Source organism: Pongo abelii, chromosome 2, assembly GCF_028885655.2.
Source record: "Pongo abelii isolate AG06213 chromosome 2, NHGRI_mPonAbe1-v2.0_pri, whole genome shotgun sequence".
Taxonomy (NCBI): domain Eukaryota; kingdom Metazoa; phylum Chordata; class Mammalia; order Primates; family Hominidae; genus Pongo; species Pongo abelii.
The window spans coordinates 71,644,083-71,663,927 of NC_085928.1; the positions used below are offsets into that span (position 1 = coordinate 71,644,083).

Below are 19,845 nucleotides of genomic sequence, written 5' to 3' on the forward strand. Positions count from 1 at the left end.
TTTCTAAGTGTAAGAATTTTGTCTCATTTTTCAAAATCTGCCCACTGGAAGACAGCTGGCCAAACATTTGAACCCATTACTTCCAATCTGAGCTAAATAAACAAACGTAAGAGAATCCTCTCCAAGGGCTGCTAATGAGAACTGTCTCAAAATAATCTCAAGTTTGAAAGACTGTTTGTCTAAATACATTCTACTGCCTGGATAATTTATTTACTTTTGTTTTGGCCAAGTGATTCAGAGGAATTCCAGGTATTCTTCAAATCAAAGTGGCACAGTGATTGCATTCACATAATTCTAAATTATTCTCTCAATTTTGGAGAGAGGCAGAGAGGAAGAGTCTTCATGGGGAGGTACATCCAGCCACATTTTCCCACGTTTTCATACACAGGCTAGAATCCACCCTATTACCCATTAGGCAGAAGTAAGATATTAACTTTAGCACATTTTTTTTTCTTCATTTATTCTATTAGTACTCAAGGGATCTCAGTTTCACAACTTTGAAAATCTCTCCAAAAACAACAAAGTCGTACAAATGAAGACGTTACAGGTGTACTTCACAGGACTCTGGGAATGTAAGAGTCTGTTGTGTTTATTTAATAAAGTCTGAAGAGAACTCTACAAGCCACAGACGTTTGAAGAGAGCCAGCTTGATCAGAGTAATCTCATCCTACCTGCCTCTTTGGAAATCTGCGTGAAGGACTCCACACCTTTCTCTCCATAACTTCCTTCCGATGCGAGAGTAGACACATAATTCCAGCCTAGGGCCTTTACAATGTCTACCATGGCCTGGGCTTGGAAGGAATCGGGTGGCACCACGCGAGAGAAGAAGTCATAGCGCCGGTCATCACTTAGCTCGGGTGCCGTTGACGCATAACTAATCTGGGGGATCTGCAAAGACAAGAAAGCACCATGTGAGAGTGCACCATCAGGATGTAAGAGACTCATTTATACTTATGACAGTTTACTTAAAATACAGGGTTTGAGCTGCAAAGGGGATACCTGTTTTGCCAAACACCACCATGTAATTTTAGACCACCTAAATGCAACCATCTACTTCTTCGCAGCACAAAAGTATTGACTTCAACGTCTTGCCTTTTTATTTCCTTATCTTAGGAATAAGGGAAGGAGGTTAGCATGGGAATCTCTCCAAGGTCAGGGTCATGGTTGTTTAGAAGAAAAAGATTTATGACTATTCTACCAAACATGGTGAATCATGCTTTACTACTTATAAACCAATAGAAATAAAAATACAACAACCTGGCTGGAGTGTATATAAAGATTGGTTTAGTTGGCACAACTTGTGAATGCTGGGTAGATATCATTAGCCATCTAACATTGATTGATTGCGGATGGTCTCCAAGGAAATATCTAAGTAAGTCACAAGCATTATCTAATTTATTCTTCACAAGAACATTTTAAAGTAGCTCTGTAATATCCTTTGCCCCAGGGAAGAGAAATTCCCCACCCCCAAGGCATTTACTCTAGTGGTCTTTGCACATTGACAGGCTTTCCTCAAAATTTTCCAAATTCTCTTTTGGATTCTGGGAGAGAGATGGCAGTACTGTCTGAGTGGAGGCCACAAGGGCCTCTGATTTCTACCTTTTCCCTTCAGGGAACCGTCTGATCTCTACCCCACATGGCATTCACCAAATGTCCTGAAGAGCTCTAGAACTTTTGCCTATAAGGATCATCTTAGGACTCCACAGGCCCCTTGAAAAAAAATCAAATTATCTCCCTCATCTGCTGCAGTATTTATTTCTTAGGATCATTGGAAATTAGGCTATGTGAGTAGTCCTACCACATCTACTTTGCTAAATTAAATTATATACATGGAAAGAGCTGCAAAAAAATGTCTGCCTGGGGTTTCAGGTAGCCTAAGGCCAGCCCCGAAGTAATCACAGATGAGAAATCTGGCTTAGTCCCTAACTTCAGAACCCCTGTGCTAGTTACCTCTTCAAAGCACCGTAACATTTGTTCCCTTCTTTGTCTTAATTCTATCAAGCAATAGATAATGAGTGATACAATTAATTTTCACGTAATAATGATCAACTCTGACAAAATTCTGCTTACAAACTCTCCCAGGTCTTATCCCTGCTTTATCACAAAAGGTTTCTCGGGTGTCCAAAGGCCAGTTGATCTTTTCTCAGACCAAGCCCAGAAGTTCAGTGTAGCTCAAATATGGTAAAGCCACACTCAAGTTGATTTTTTGAGCCCTGAAAATTCTACTCACTATTAACCCATTTATTTCCTTCCTTTGCCTAAAGTATACCCATTTGCCATAGTTTAAAGCTAGTTATCGGCTCCGTAAAGAACATTTCTCCACCAACATTTCTAGGTCAGCATTAGAGTTAAGTCCTGCGGCCCTGAAATCAGACGACCCACCATTTTCCACGCAGCCTGTCCATGATGCAGTTCTGCTCTATGACCATTGGAGGGCAGGCTTTCTGCCCCGACTTAATTCATAAGCCAGTGTGAGAAAGTCTGCATGTCTCCTGATGAGTCCTTTTACCTGAACAACTTCTCAATTATAGTGAGGTTTAGTGCAAGTAAAATAGGATTTGGTATTGACAAGATGTGGGATCAGAGTTTGGCATTTCTGTTTGCTAGTGTTTAATTTGATGAAGCTATTTCACTTGAATGAGTTGGTTACATCACTAATAACAAGTTCTGAGAAACAGGGAAAATGAATGTGCATTGCTTTGCATGATGCCTGGAACAGAGGGGTGCTTAATACATGGGAGTAATAGTCATCGAAAATAAAGAATGGTATGTTTTTCCTTACTAAAGTTATCGATTCCCCACATTTGACTTCCAAGTCCTCTGCTGCACATCATCACGAACATTCTCCACATTGTCCTATGGCAATAAAATGTTTTTACATATTCCTTTCATTACTGCTTTCAAAGTAATATGTACGTTTATTCAACTCTTTATTTTGTACCAGTCATGTTCTAAAAGTTTTATATGCATTGCCTTATCTAATCGTCAGCAAATACTCTGAACCGGACTATACATTATTAAATTAGACTATATTATAGTATTATTAACTTGTTTTACAAGGGAGAAAATTGAGGCTTGGAAGAATATTACCTTGCCTCAGATCACAAAGCTATAAACACTCACAACTATAATGTTTTGCTGAATTATTACTAAAATATTTTTTAAATAAGCATTAAAAAGGAAGGCCAGTAGATTAATGGAATCCAGGCTGACTTCTGTTCACATCACTGACTACGTGGCCACTAAAAGTTATTTTACTGGTCACTCTTAGACTGCTGTTCAAACACCTTATAGAAGCACCTCAGTAAAGCTTATACAAATATCTTAATAGAATGAGTTACCTATGTGTCGATTGTTGTTTGGAGGTTATAAGTTTTAGGTAACAAAAATATCAACTGAATAAAGGCTTTGGACAGAAAAATAGAAGAGGGAGGAAAAGAGGGAGAAAGAGAGAGAGGCTTTCCCTCACAAGAAATAAAAAGGAAAGAAGCCAAGCATGTCAATACATTTCCATCAATTCCAACTTGTGGAAATGTAAAAGCTTCATGCTGTTGCACAGACTTCTTTCCTGCCAAAATCCATCTGTACCTTTGAAAGTGTGCTAATAAAGATACATCCAGCCCTCTACATGAATTTGCATTTATGTAGCTGCTGTAAGACATCAGAATTGTGAAGTGCCCCAATGCAATGCATTTTCTACACCGTGCCCCAAATTTTAGTAATGAAAATCCTGAGGAAACAGATTTCTTTCCTCATTACTGTGCACCCTTTGAAAATGATTACTATCTGTGGTCTATCCCTTCCAGTGTAAATAAGGAATATCTCCTGGCTTAAGACCCATATTTCTCTTTAGGATCATGCATATACCCTCTATCCAATTGTGCTTATTTTGACACTATGAATATAATGATGCAAGAATAAGGAATGAAAGACAAAAAGGATTTTATTCTGAGATAAAAATATGGCTTTATAAGGATATCCCTTGTAGCAATAGAGATGAAAGACTGGAATAATTTATGTAACCTATGAAATATGATGTTGCTTATTGTCCTGGCTGTTATGCTTCATGTTTAGTTACTTGCTTTCAAGTTAATGTTAAAGCCTACATAGTAATTATTTTGAGTGCTACTACTGGTACCTACAACTGATAAAATGATAATTAGGCATCTTTAGCAATTAACTTCAATTGTCACTCAGATATCTAGATATACTTTCTCTTGCTGCTATTGGACCTTTTCTCTCTTGCCAGTCTTCTTTGGAAATGGAGACTTGATCTTTTGATAAAGACAATTTAGTGTGATAACACTCCAGCTATATAAAAAGAGATATTCCATCTCTTCTTAGGCCTTTTTTCTTGAACTTAGAAAACTAAAATACTTTTAATCTTTATCACAGGACCACATTGTCATCTTATTATTCTTTCCTCTTCATAAAAATTTGCCTATTGCACAGGAATGGTTTTGTTAATGGATATCAAATAGGATTTAAAAACATCTATAACCTATTCTATTTAGAATAAGTGTATGCTTTTTAATGAAAATTAACAACATATATTATTTAGAAAAATGTAGAGAAACAAACACAAGAAAACAGGTTAATTTTAATGCTTTGATCCCTGTCGACATTTTGTTGTATCTCTTTATTGCCTTTGTGTGTATATTTGGTTATGCACACATACTGATATGGTTAGGCTTTGTGTCCCCACCCAAATTTCATCAAGAATTATAATCTACATAATCCCCATAATTTCCACATCTCCAGAGACTTGGTGGAGGTAATTGGACTATGAGAGCAGTTTCCCTCATGCTCTTCTTGTGACAGTGATTGAGTTCTCACAAGACCTGATTCAGGTTTTATAAGGGGCTCTTCCTCCTTTGCTTGGCACTTCTTCCTGCCGCCTTGTGAAGAAGGTGCCTTGCTTCCCCTTCGCCTTCCACCATGATTGTAAAGTTTCCTGAGGCCTCCCCAGCCATGCTGAACTGTGAGTCAATTAAATCTCTTTCCTTTACAAATTACCCAGTCTCAAGCAGTTCTTTATAGCAGTGTGAAAACAGACTACTACACATATATAGCTATTAATTATTGTTATGAGCTTATAAATATTATTTATTAAAATATGGATCTTAGTCTCCCCTTCCCTTCCTTCCATCCTCCCTTTTTTCTCTTTCTTTCTGGTTGCATAATGTTCTGCTGTATGAATATTTGACCTAACCTAAGCCTAACATTCATTGTTAAATATTTAAACCTTTTCAAGTTTTCACTGTCATTAATCAAAACAAAATCCTCAGAGCTAATGCAAGCCTTTATACATACTTATGAGTATTTCCTCACAATAATGTTTAAGTCGCTCTACCTCAAAGTGACAGAAATATTTCAGGTTTACATTTAAATCTTTCTCTACATGGAAATTACTTTGGGCTGTTAAATACAAAAGAACAGTAATCTATACTTTTTTCCTTCCAAATGGTTAACTACTTGATTTAGCACCAATTATTAATTAATCATTCTTTAATGACAGAAAAGAACATCTTTTGTTCTATATTAAATTCTTAAACATCCTTAGGTCTTCAGGATGTATCTTCTACTATTTGATTCTTTTTTCAAGTCTTGGGCCAGTGTTTTACTATTTTAGCTGTTATGAGCTTAGAGTATTTTGAGGCTATCTTAGTTGCAGCATACTCCCTCTTCATAGCTGTCCTTTTAAACATGATCATGGATAATCACGTTTTTAATTTTCCTTATTAGCCCTAGGATAATTATTTTTAGGTTAACAATAAAATTCCATTAAGATTTTAATGAGAATTATACTACAGCTATAAATAAATTTGGGTAGAATTTAAATATTTACAACATTTTATCTTCCCCCATGGGAAATTATCTACTTTTATCTATTTGGTTGTTCATTCTTGCTCTTCCTAAAATCTTATAATTGTCTCCATGTAAATCTTGCACATTCCTTAACTTTGTTTCTAAATAATTATTTTCATTGCATTATGTATGAGACAAAATATTCATTTTGTTATCTCTTTATTGCTGCCATATAGGAATCTATTAATTTTTGTAGATTTTCTTTGTGTCTTCTACCCTTGTTATAATTCTTATTAGTTGTAATAGCTTTCAGTTTATTTTCTTGGGATTTCCATGTAAGCGAGTTATAATGATTCAGTTAGTTTTCTAATTACTTCAGCTAGAGTTTCCAGAAAAACAAGAGCGATAAAGGAAAAATTCCTTTCCCTTTTGTTATTTCTGAACAGTGAGAAATTAAAAACCAACTAGTATTATTCTAATTTCTTATCTTGAAAAAAATGTATAGTTAAATTAGGAAGTTTATCTTTAAATTTTTTATTTTGTCAATATAAAGTCTTAGCTAGAACTTGCAGGACATTTCTTTAGATTTAGAAAGACACTTTTAGAATTGAAAGGGAACTCCTAGATCATATGACCCAAAGTCTCCCTCTCTATATAAGTTTATGACTTGCTTCAAAAATACTGTGGAGACCCTTACACAGTCTCTGTGTCACCATCTACCACCACATTTCTTGAAAGCATTTTCTTCATATTTGCTATTGATATAGGATGCTCTTATTTTCACTTGAGACACAGAACTGTACTTCCTCAGGATATCTAGGTAAAGCTATTCTATGAACAATAACAAAATAATGATAATATTATAAATTATAATTTAGTGTCTTCCCATGTGTGAAACATCATGCTAAGAGCTGTAATACATTATTTTATTTTAATCCTCACAACAGCACATTAACACAATTTCTGTTTTTCTGATTTTACAAATAAAGAACCTATGACACAGAGAGATCAAGAACCACTTTGAAGGTTACGTATAAGTAAGTAGCAAATCTGGAATTCACTTTAAGTACATCTCTAAATCCTTTACTCCTAAGCCCTGTGCTACAATTCCCCTTTAAGAAAACATCATTCTGGTTAGAATGGCTTACAATTCATTTTTTTCCCTTCCTTTATAACATGTTCTTCCTCCTGCATTGTGTGATACTAGTTAAGCCTTTCTCTCCGCTTACTTGGAATAGTAAACCACTTCATGGTTTTTATGACATACTACCTACCTTTAGTCTTATAACTTCTCATTCTCTCTCATGAGAAAGATGAGACATCCAAAACCTTTTTTTCACCTATTCAAAAGGGACCTTCTCTACACATCCTCACCAATGCTTGTTATATTTTGTCTTTTTGATTATAGCCATCATAACAGATGTGGGGCGATATCACACTGTGGTCTTGATTTGCATTTCCTTGGTGTTGTGCACCTTTCCATGTACCTGTTGGCCATTTGTAGGTCTCCTTTGAAGAAATGTATATTCAGGTCTTTTCCCCATTTTTTAATTGAGTTGTTTTCCTGCTTTTGATTTGTGTGAGTTCTTTGTATATTTTGGATATTATCTCCTTATCAGATACCAGTTTCCAAATATTTTCTTTTATTTAGGTGTCTCTTTACATCATTGATTGTTTTCTTTGCTATACAGAAACTTTTTAGTTTGATGAAGCCTCATTTATTTATTTTTGCTTTTGTAGTCTGAGCTTTCGGTGTGATGTTCAAAAAAATCATTGCCAAGGCCAATATCGAGGAGATTTTTCTTTTCTAAATCTCTGCTGACTCATCACCTATGAAAGTATCTTTATAATCAGCTGTATCGACACATCACTCTAAACTATACACTGATCTAGAATCCTGTTTGGAGAAGAAAATGTATTTATTTCCTTGAAGATACTTTATCATAAGGTATTCCATTCCTTCAGAGAAAAGATCTATGCATGAATTCACACTCTCATATCTGCAACACATTTCCAAACATCCAAGGTGTCTCCTCTACAAAATCAAAATTTCCCCTAGGCATTTTTTAAATCAGTACTTTTTAGAATGCTACAGACTTTTTGCTTCTGTAACTCTAGGTAAAGCTATTCTATGAACAATAACAAAATAATGATAATATTTTGTTATTTAGTTTTAACAGTGATTAAAACTAAGTTTTTCATTTTTATATTGATGCTTCAGATTAATTTACAAATTCTGAATGCTGTGTGTTGCTGTGTTATGCTAGATGTTGTGATCATTCTAATATCACTGTAGAACCAACTATTTCCAGCATCCTTGAGGTGTTCAGTACCGTAAAAAGAAAATATGACAAAACATCCAAATCTCTGTGGTGTTCTTTCTTTCTCTCTTTACCAATTAAGAAAATCAAATACTTATAGCCCTTAATCCTTTAAGAGGTTAATATAGTATATATAGAGAGTATAATATATAGTATATTATATTATAGAGTATAATATAGTATATTATATAATATTATATAATGTAGTATGTATTATAGAGTATATTATAGAGTACAAAGTAGTATATATACTATATATAGTAATATAAAAAAACTAAAAAAAATAGTAAAGGTGAAATTTTGGTCAAACTTAACAGTAGTAGTTAATTATCTATAATGTGCTTACACTTGTCATTGTATGCCTTTAATATCCTTTTGGGTCTTAACAGGTAGCTAAGTCTAAATGTGTACAAACCACAGAACACATCTTAGGAATCTATTCTGCACTTCCTGTGATTTCTTTCACTGAATTTAATAAATGTCTCCATTGCTTTTATAAATGAAGGCTTACCATATAGATATATGGTAACATATATTTACAGTTTACTAATAATGTAGTGTATATCTAAATTAATTTTCCTTTTGCTGATTTAAAGAAATTGTGAAAAAAACTAAACTTTATACCAGTATTTTTCAATCTTTAGTCATTTGCAAATGTGTCTGTTTTTTTCCCACATGCTATAACACATTAATGAACACGACAATATATTCATACTACCGAATCCATTATTTACTTAACATTTTAACTTCTCACTCTTCTTTGCTTAAATAAAGTACAAAGAACCTTCTTTTCATGTCTACCAGTATGCCTATAAAGTGATTATGTATTTATTTTAATGTGAAAGAGGAATATGTAACTATTAGTATTATTCATGGTATCTTTGATATACAAAAACATTTTCTTCTGATCTAGTATATCTATAGCTTCTTAGCTTTCAGTGATAAAAAGGGTCTAACGTCTTGTTGATTGGGCATATTGTCACCTATAGCTTATGATTATATATTTGCATAACTGATTTTTAAATTTAAACATTTTAATGCATCTAGGATCTACTTAATATATATTATCTGTTATGGGCTAGGACTTTGATTTTGTTTTTTGTTTTTGAGTAGATAGCCAAGTGAATAGCCAGTGTTTTAAGAACAAAAAATATTTACTGGCATATCATTATCACTTTTATGCATTTTTATATAAAATTATATCTATAGAAACAGGAATTTTTAAAATTAAAGCAGTACATAGATATTATCTCATGCACTTGGATGTTTTATGAAATTCACTATTAATGTATAAAATATTTACATTTCCATTTCTTAAAGAAGCTCAGTCTTCTCTGATGTGTTGTCTTCAAGTTACTATGTTATTTCTCAGTTTGAATGAACTGAGAGTAATTTGACTTATTAGATAAAATGGCATGTATTTATTTCTCCAGGAGTCTATATGGCATTCACACTCCCTCTTAATGATGTTCCAATGAAGAGTAGACATTATGTGGATTTTTCTGGTCCTGAATTGCCACCACTCCAAATATTGGGCCACCAACACCTGCATGTCCATAATCCTCTATGCTTTTTCTGCCTTTCACAGTTAGATGCAGAACTAATTTCACTTCTCTATGTGGGTCTCCAACTAGTTATAAAAGCATCTCTCTCCCCCAGGTTTTTTTCTCAACTCAAATCTTTTCAATTTCTCCAATTATTTCTCTCAAGGCACTAGTCAGGTGAAACTGATGACAAGACAGAAAACTCATTTCAAGTAATCAAGATTTGAGAGCAATTCTCATGCCTCAAAATTATCATATAAATTTTATGTTGAAGTCAACTTTCCTGGCCATTGTTAAAAATAAACAAGCAAACAGGGAATAAAAACAGCAATAAAAATCATACTCTTTCAAGTCATCAGATGTAATGTTTCCCAAATTCAGATCTTACTTTCAAGATAGAAAAAAAGTGCCCAATTCTCTGTTTCTAATTTTACCTTTAAAATATTTATGCAAATTTATGGTTCTAAGAATTCCTGTAACTCTAGGAGAAACAATGCTAGGGGAAAAAACAATTTCAAGAATAGTTAAAACGGACACATAAATAACATATCATATACACTCTATATATACTTTTGAGACATAAATATTCATATCTCATCAATAAAATGTATTGTGGTGGTTGGATTATTTTGGTTGACTGAAAGAATGATCAACAGTTAAGTTATATCCAATAAACAGCACACATTAATCACTAAAAGGTGCTCAAGGCTCTGCCCTAACATCTACAATGTTTGCCCCAGAAAGCACAGTGAATTTAGAGGAAGATCAATTGATGGGTTCTTCCGGAACATGGTAGTTTTCTTTGGTAACACGTGCCACAGTTCTAATTAAACCATTATCTGTATCATTATCTGTTTATTGTTCTCACCATTCCTTAAGAGTATTTACCTTTATGGAAGAAAAAGACCTTGCTCATCATTGTTTCACCGTTGGATACCACTCTATTGGGAACAGAATAGGAACTGATCAGTATTCATTGAAGAAATGGGTATGCCAGGAAATGGATAAAATGGAATAAGCTAAGAGAACAGATTTCTTTGAGCTACTCCTCATCCACAAAGTTAGTGTGGCCAGAGACACTCACAGTATTTGGGAGTTTTTCTTGTCCTAGGTAGGTCTCTGATGGGCTGCTTTAGGCTCCAGGGTAAATACTTTTTCTCACCTTTTCTTTTCCTTGGCATACTTTTTTGGGGATTTCTTTCCTCAACACTGGAATGTAGGAGAAAGAAAGCTATCATTTGGATGGAAGATCAAAGGTAAAGGGACCAAGGTAGTCATTTAGGAAGCTGCTCACTCTGTTTTTTTTTTTTCTTAGGCCTTAGTTCCTGACAACCTAGGCAACATAAACTATGATGCCTCAGGATTCAAACTCAGCCAGACATAACTAGGATTTGTCATTTTAAAGAGGCAGATTCTGCCCTGCCTTTTCCTTAACTCGTCTCCCCTCAGGAACCAGGCTGCCAGGCCCACATAGCAAATACAGTGTTTATGGTCTTGGGTCCTCATTTTACTTGATGTTAACATTACTACTGTCAAGTTAAAATAGAAAAAAATGGATAAAAATAATATATTAAACAAATCCAGAGAAAATAATTATATGTCATTTCTAATAAAAAAAAGAAATATTATGCATGTATGATGCACTTTCACTTTCTAAATGTTTACAAGATTGATCCAAGTTTAATTTTATCCCATAATTATTACATAGTAAACTGTTACTAGGCAGAAGGATCTCCTAGGTTTGGAAACATACTCGCTTAGGCATCATCTTACTGTCAATATTTGTCACTGAAGACTCAAGTACAGATGTCTTCTAGAAAACATTAATACAAATGTTTAAAAATCCAAATTTCCACCACTGCTCCATTGCAAGCTTAGTTCTCATAAAAATAAATTTCTAAATATTTACATAAAGGAAATTATTTTATTTATTCAGAACACAATGAAAGTTCTGAAATCGTTTTCATGCATGTTAATTTTCTTCCTTTTTGTATTATTTCTCTGTATATTATATTTTTTCTCTGTATTACATTCTTTCTCAGTATATTATTATTTTTTATATTATATTCTTCCTCTCTTTATTGTATTCTGCTTTGTATTATAAGCACATTGCCTGTAGCAAGGACAGTCACCTGAGGAGTATCTTACTTTTTGGAAGGCGAATGTGGTTCATTTGTTCCTGGGGGATTTGCATATGTGGGCAGTGCAAAATTGCAATACAGAAAGGCAAAACAAAATTCACTAATGCTAGTTCTAGAGGGTAGTTTCCACAAAACTTGTAAAAGGTGAATTTTTGAAAGTATCATGTGCAATTAAGATAATGCTTCAGTGTACCTGTTGAGATATTAATGAACTCCCAGTGGGGCATTATTAAGTTCACAGTTAGCAGTAATTTCACTCTTAGTTCTTATTAAGCTTTATTGATATGGATCACCCAAAAGGGAAAATCATTGAAGAACCATTTCAGGCTAATTCTTTGAAACATCACTCCCTTTGATTTATACTTATCTCCTTCCTAGATATCATCTCTGCTCACATAGGATGGTTGGGCAGCAATTCTAATTTGGGGGTAATTTAATTTTTATTAATTTATTCCAAACTACTGAGAGCTAACTGATAATCTTGAATTAGCTTAAAATCTGGAGTTGTACACAACTTTACTCATGATGGAAATTATCATCAATTATTGCAACTTTTTTTTTCTTCACTTTTCATCTCTCTAATTACATAACGCCAAACACCTTCAGCATTCTGTGAGTGGTTTGTAACCATTTTCTTGAAATCCAAGTAGTTTTTGTGTGTGGATTGCAAATTATATTTGTTATAGCACATGTTTAAAAGAATGCTTATTGCTTTACTAAATCTTTATATGTAGTGGGTATTGTTAAATGTGGTACTCTATATATATAATCTCATAAATTTTTGCAACAACCTGTTATAGGTGGAAATATTATTGTCATATTCACTGTTTGTGCCCATCTAGCCTATGTGTACCTTTCCCTGGAAATGGTTACATTTCCCAGGTTTGCCTGACGAACCACCATTTCTCATCCCTGAATTCCTGTGGTTTAGGGAGACATGGCTGTACTTCAGAATCCAGATGTTGGTCCAAGTTGTCCAATCAGAACGCAGGATCCCTTTAGCTTCAAGAGAAGTAATATGGCCTGATCCAGACCAAAATGAACAAGCAAATGCAATATCAAGGTGTGGTCAGAACTTCTAGATGAAAGAAACTTTTTTAAAGTAAAATATCTGAGAGGAAACCATATAGGTCTACGGTTACTGATGATGATGATGATGATGATGATGATGATGATGATTTTGCCAGGCAACAGTGGGGAAACCTAGTCATCTTACACACTTCATATTTTGAAAATATTAGGCTCAGGAATAGAGATAGAATATCACTTAGAACTTGTCTCATCCCATTTTTTCATGGAACGTAGAAAATAAGGAAAAAGCTGCAACTTTTGTCTTATGGTTAATAGCTGCCAAAATAGCAGTAACATGCAGCTCTCATCAAGCTAGACGAACTCCCCAGGACTGTTTCTCTACCCAGAAAAATGAGGCTAATCTTACGATCCCAAGACACATCACAGGGTTAAGATGAAATACCTACAAAATGAAAGTTGCACATTCCATACTAATATACATTGCTATTTTGTCTGGTGCTATTTGCTTAAATAGACATCTTAGTTATAAGTATGTGAGGGGTTGCATGTGTGTGTGTGTAGTATGTAACAAGGCTTTCTGAGACCATCTGTAGATTAGAGAAATACTTTCTTCCATATTCCCACAGCATTCAATGACATAATACAACGGAGGTCTTTCCATCTCAACATGGTATCCCAGAAACCATCAGCATACACTTACCTAGAGGAACAGAGAAAAGCAAAGGAGAAATATAATTTTTATGACCTCTCAGCCTCCTTCCTAATCTTAATTGTCTATGAACTCCTGCTGGTCAGTAACCTAGGATTAATCCCTATAGACAACCATATATTATGAAACAAAAACTAAACAGAATAAGATTTCTATTTATATTTTTTATATTGATTAAATACGATCCTAGACTTTTTCCAGGCCTCAAGAGCTAGCATCTCATACATAGAAGTTTGGCTTACCAAACACTAAAGGTTGACTTCTGAGGTATTTTGCTAGCAATATAAATGTCAAATCTCTGTAGAGCAGGATTTCTCAAACTTGGTGATGTTGACATTTGGGCTAGGTAATGCTTTGTTGTGAGGGCTACAGGAGCCATCCAGGGCAATGTAGGCTCTGTGGCAGTACCCTGGCCTAGATGCCAGTAGCATATTCCCCAGTTGTCAAAACCAAATAGTTCTTCCAGCAATGCAAATTGTCACCTCATGTGTGCATGGTATTGGGGGTGGAGGAACATTGTCACAGTTGGGGACTACTGGGCTGGAGGTCTGTCTGTGCAAAAGGGGAATCTCAACCATCACTCTGTAGTCACAAAATGAAAATAGAAGAAAAAGCTATTTTTAACATTTCATATTCTCTCTCTACTTTTCACATTTTGCTTTCTACTTGCCAAACTTTCCCCATTATCAGAGCTCCTTGTGTTTCCTAGCCATCTTCAATCACCTGGTGTCTCAGTAGAATGCACAACGACAACACAGCTGCAGTGCTGAGTCCGTTACATGGACACAGCCAGGAACTTCTTAAAGTGAAAATATACTTTTCCGGGACAGAATGAAATTAAATCCACATGATTTTTTGAAAACCATCACCACCTGTGTAAGTATGTTCTAGTAAAAAAAAATTGATTATTCAGAAGAGTTGAAAATGGAGTGTTATGGTTTATTGAATATTCAAGTAAACTACATGGTACGCTGTATGGCAATTCCAGTTTTCAACAAGTCAGTGAACAATAAAGTGCACTTAACAGAAATTCTATGGAACATGGTGAAATCTTCACTTAATGATTCCGAAGCCACTTTCAGCGTCAAGCGAGCCTTGGGCACATTCTCATTGTAAAAGACCACAGATGTAGATGTTCCAGAAGGTGAAATTAAATCTGTGTTGATCCTTTGATTTCCTGAAAGAGGCTTACTTGACAAAAAATTTTTATTTAGTTATTTTATTCTTATAAAAGGAGGTAAGCTATGCTTTCTTTCTTTTTTCAACCTTTGATATGCCTCATAGTCTAAGAAAATGAGCATTTAGCGTTTCTTACTAGCAAAAAAAGATTTATATGATTTCTGCATGGTAAGTAATTCCTTATCATTTAATTCAGATAATACAATACCCCATCAGTAGCATATGACCTTTTTTTTTCTTTTTAAAATTTGTATATTTGAGGCACTGCAGATATGGTAATTAATGAGGTAGGCCAGCTCTACATATGCTTGTGGGTACCCAGGAATTATTTAAATAATGAATAAATAACTGCATGAGTGTATTTACATTTTGTTACACACCAAGTAAGGAATATAATATGTAGCTTGTACAAAGCATATTTGACCCATAATCCCTTTCCCCCCAGAATATGTATTTTAATTTTATATGGTTATTGTTTCTCAGTAACCACATTGTTGTGGGGGGCACCAGTCTAAATAAAACACTAAAAGGTCACTGAAGAAAGAACAGCTCTTTAAAACTGGAAGTTTAGGCAATGTATGAGCAAAAGGTGTTTTTAAGCTAATTGGGAGAGAGGAGGCAGATTTCCTTTAGCAAAAGAGCAAATGAAAGCCTTTCCCAATGAAGAGAAATGGTAAAAGCAAATTCATAAAGTAATGAAGTAGGTGTCCTTTGAAGAAATGAGAGACACTTTCCTAGCTTGAGGGTAGAGTCCATTGTCCCACCTGATTTACAGCTGGAGAAAATGATGTGGCAAGGTGATAAAATAAACAAAATCAATCCCCGTCTAAATTTACTTTGTTTCTTCCCCTATTATAATAATTACTTTTCTGGACTAATAAAATACACAGAATAGGCTGGGTGCGGTGGCTCACGCCTGTAATCCCAGCATCCCAGCATGTTGGGGGGCCGAGACAGGTGGATCACGAGGTCAAGAGATCGAGTCCATCCTGGACAACATGGTGAAACCCCGTCTCTACTAAGAATACAAAAATTAGCTGGGCATGGTGGCGTGCGCCTGTAGTCCCAGCTACTCAGGAGGCTGAGGCAGAAGAATCATTTCAACATGAGAGGCAGAGGTTGCAGTGAGCCGAGATCGTGCCACTGAACTCCAACCTGGCAACAGAGCGAGACTCTAACTCAAAAATAAAAAATAAAATAAAATATACAGAATATTTATAACATATGTTACTGCACTCTTAGAAGGATAGATAAGAGATGCACAGACACCTCAACAGCTACTGAGACCCAAATACCTCTAACATAATATCTAAGAGGCCCTTCCATGAGGATACCGGCATCACTCCCCAAGGATTCAATTAGACGAAGTGTCATTGATTGTTCAACGAGGGCCCTGTGACAAAAGGTTTTCATGGTTCCATTTGACATTTGAAGCAGGTCACTCCCTGCTGTTAGAGGGAGTAAGAACTTTACTCACTTTGGTAATAAGAATCTCTCCTGCCTACAGATCACAGATCTTGGTGGAAGAAGCAAAGCTGAGCATTTGCCTATTTTTTTTTTGTCAGTCCTTCCTAGCTCCTGGATGAATATATAAGAATAGAAAAGGGAAAATAAATAATAAAGCTTTTGGAAGGGAAAGTCTTAGCCTTAGATTCACAATGCTAGTGAAGTTTATTCAGGACTAATAAATCCTGATATAATTCCTTGCGCACGTGTGTGAGTGTGTGTGTGTGTGTGTGTGTGAGTGAGTGAGTGAAGAAATACTTCCTGTAAAATTTCCAAGGTATTTTCAGGCTGGAGTAGCCTGGTAGGTTCCCTTCATTGCACATTGTTGGAAATACTGATTTCTTCTAGAATCTAACATTTTCAATATTCCTTCCCTGCATCCAGAAACTGACTTTTGCTATCACATCACCTGCCGCCATATCATCTTCCAATTACCATGACTGAATCTTTTTTGCATGTAATTGCATTTTAGGTTGACTGCTTCCTGGGGAGATTGAGGGAGAGAGAGAGAATGTCATCAGTGCCAAAACCACTAGCTGTATTTTAACAAGTTTGCTTCAGGGAAGATTTGGAGATAGAGCTACTAATCCTCTCCATGAGCCATTTATCTTTTTTTTTTTTTTTTTTTTTGAGACAGAGTCTCGCACTGTCACTGGGGTTGTAGTGCAATGGTGTGATCTCAGCTCCCTGCAACCTCCACCTCCCGGGTTTACATAACTCCCCTGCCTCAGCCTCTCAAGTAGCTGGGATTACAGGTGCCTGCCACCACACCCGGCTAATTTTCTGTATTTTCAGTAGAGACAGGGTTTCACTATGTTGGCCAGACTGGTCTCAAACTTCCGACCTCGTGATTCACCCACCTCGGTCTTCCAAAGTGCTGGGATTACAGGCGTGAGCCACCACGCCCAGCCCATAAGCCATGAATTCTTATTAAAGGTAAATCTTGACTGGACTTGGGAATTGTGTTCTCTTCCTGATCGTGGCCTTTAGACTCAAGGTTATGAGGGACGTTTTAGTCAGGACAAGGTATCTCAATGGGTCAAAGACGGAATGTTAGTGCTAACCGAGTCAGATCTCTACTTTTATGGAAGAAAACAATGCTCAGAGAGGAAAAGTTATTTTCCAAAAGCCACATTGCCATAGAGTTAATGAGAAACAACTGGAATCACAACTCTTGACTAGGTCGTGTAGTGATGTTTCCAAAAATCTATACTGCTCTGCTAAAGTGTTTAGTCCCTCTGTATATTTGATTTCAAAATTTTAAAAAGACTCATTTTGATGATTAAGCAATACCAATTATTTACTGGTTTGCTTGCAAAAATAGAAAATAAAAATAACAATTGCTTGAAAATATGTTTTTGTCTTTCTCACGTAGTAAGTTGACAGGTAAAGAATTCAGAGCTGGTATGGAAGTTCCAGTCACCAAGGACCCAGGCTACTTTTGTAGCGCTGTCCTAGAATGTCAATTCCATTCTCAATGTTGTTCCTAGTTTCAGATGTCTGCTGAAGCTCCAGCAATCATGAACTCATCTCAAGCAGTAAGAAAGGGGATATGGAAAAAGACAAATGGGCAGTTGTTTTTGTTGGGTGAAGTCTTTCCATGTTACCTTCCCAGCTGGGCATACAACACTTCCACCTATACACCATTGTCTGAAATAGTCTCATGAATCACACTTAGTTGCAAGAACTGATTTTTGAAAAATGTAATTTTTTAGCCAGTATATTGTCACCTCGAATCAAGCTTAGTTCTTCGACTAAGAAAGACTAAGGAATATAGACGGAATGGATATTATCTGCCACAATCATGGATGGATAAGAGTTGATCATGTGCAGCTTTAGGCTAGAGAGCTTGTAAACAGATACGGCTGACCATTTATGTGTGGCTAAATCAATCTTTGAAGTATTTGTGTAGAAGGCAAAGAAGACAAAGTAAGTAGGCAATAATTCTCTAGTAGGATATCAATTGTTTGTTGATCACAGGTAGCAAATGATGTCAAAAATACAATTCCATTAGGGTCACCTAGCAATGACCCCAAATAGTGCTTCTGTTTCCATGAAAGCATCCCAGCTACTAAATCGGTGCACTCCTAACGGTACTGTCTTTATAACATACCAACTCTGCTATGAACATCCATGAATGTGCACTAAACACGTTCAACTTTCTCCTACCAAAGACTTTCTTGAATTTTAACATGAGCAAGTTTAAGAATCTTTCAGAAAGCAACATTTTCTCCCAACTTCAGCTTAAAAGCAACTTTATGATAGTTTATTGAGATTCCTGTGCTCTTTTCTGCCATAATGTTTCTCCATGGATTGAAAAGGTAGCTCCCTTAACCTGCTCCAGTTTGGGCAACTAAGAAGTCTGGGTCAGGTGTGGTGGCTCACGCCTGTAATCCCAGCACTTTGGGAGGTGAAGGCCTGTGGATCACCTAAGATCAGGAGTTCAAGACCAGCCTGGCCAACATGGCAAAACCCCATCTCTACTAAAATATGAAAAAATTAGCTGGGCGTGGTGGTGGGTACCTGTAATCCCAGCTACTTGAGAGGCTGAGGCAAGAGAATCGCAGAACCTGGGAGGCAGAGGTTGCAGTGAACACAGTTCGCGCCACTGCACTCCAGCCTAGGTGACAGAGCAAGACTCCATCTCAGAAATTAAAAAAAAAGAGGAAGTCTGATTTTTAAAATTTTTCTGTTACTAAGGGCAGAAAAATACCTAGAGCTGTAAAACGTAATCTCAAATAACCCATGAGATTCTAGATGTCATCATGATCAGACCTTGCAACCTGGGGCAATGAATTAAGGGTATTAGGTGTCTGGTTTCCAGCAGTCAAACTTGAGTCATGTGTATATTCATGCATAGAAAATGAATAGGAAGAATAAAAAGATAACTTCCCAGCTAAAATATCAAGCAAAATGATGAGATGCATTTTATTTTTTACAGTGAATGGCTACACTCTGAAAAACAAGTGTAGCAATCAAATTTTAAATGGACTCTGGAAGATCAATACTTTATATCCACCAGCTTTGTAAAGTAAAGGGACCCATATAAATATTATTATAAATATTATATATGAGTAATATGTAACACATATATATTTAATTTTGAACTCTTCTAGTCTTTTATTGGCCATCTTTCACCTTTATCTCTCTAAAATTATAGCGTGTGTTTCCTACTCGAAATAATTCTATTTCCCCATGCTGGCACTATTATGCCACAGAAAAGGTCTACTTTTCATTCTGATCTTAATCTATTACCAAAAGCAAATCATTAAGCATATTAAAAAGCTTTGACTTCACATCTCATAGATAATTCTGTTAAAATTTTCCAAATTTGAAAATTGATCATTGGGGTTAGGCAAACAGTATTGGAAGTAAAACAAACAAAAAAAGTCAAAAGATCCCAAACTAGTTTCTTTTAGATTTGAAACCAATGCATTTGCACATGTCTCATTTATGGGTGTGTAGCATACACATAAAATTTACAATTATACTCCATATATTACTAACTACAAAAATATTGTATATGTTATATATAACTTTTAAAATGCACCTTCCTAGTTAGTATTAAGAGGAAAAATAAAACCAAAACGTTTATATATCCTAAG

The 19,845-nt window shown here is 35.5% G+C and overlaps 1 protein-coding gene across 4 annotated transcripts in view; it reads right to left on the bottom strand.

Moving 5' to 3' along the window:
• The window catches only part of GRM7 (glutamate metabotropic receptor 7), an 884,465-nt gene that overhangs the window by 595,439 nt on the left and 269,181 nt on the right, over nt 1-19,845 (bottom strand). For all 4 annotated transcript variants that reach the window (XR_008523197.2, XM_024243985.3, NM_001131533.1 and 1 more), the window contains 1 exon segment: nt 672-888. Coding sequence is in view for 3 of the 4 variants with exons in the window: in XM_024243985.3 (XP_024099753.1) it covers nt 672-888 (217 nt within the window). In the remaining variant the exon portion in view is untranslated.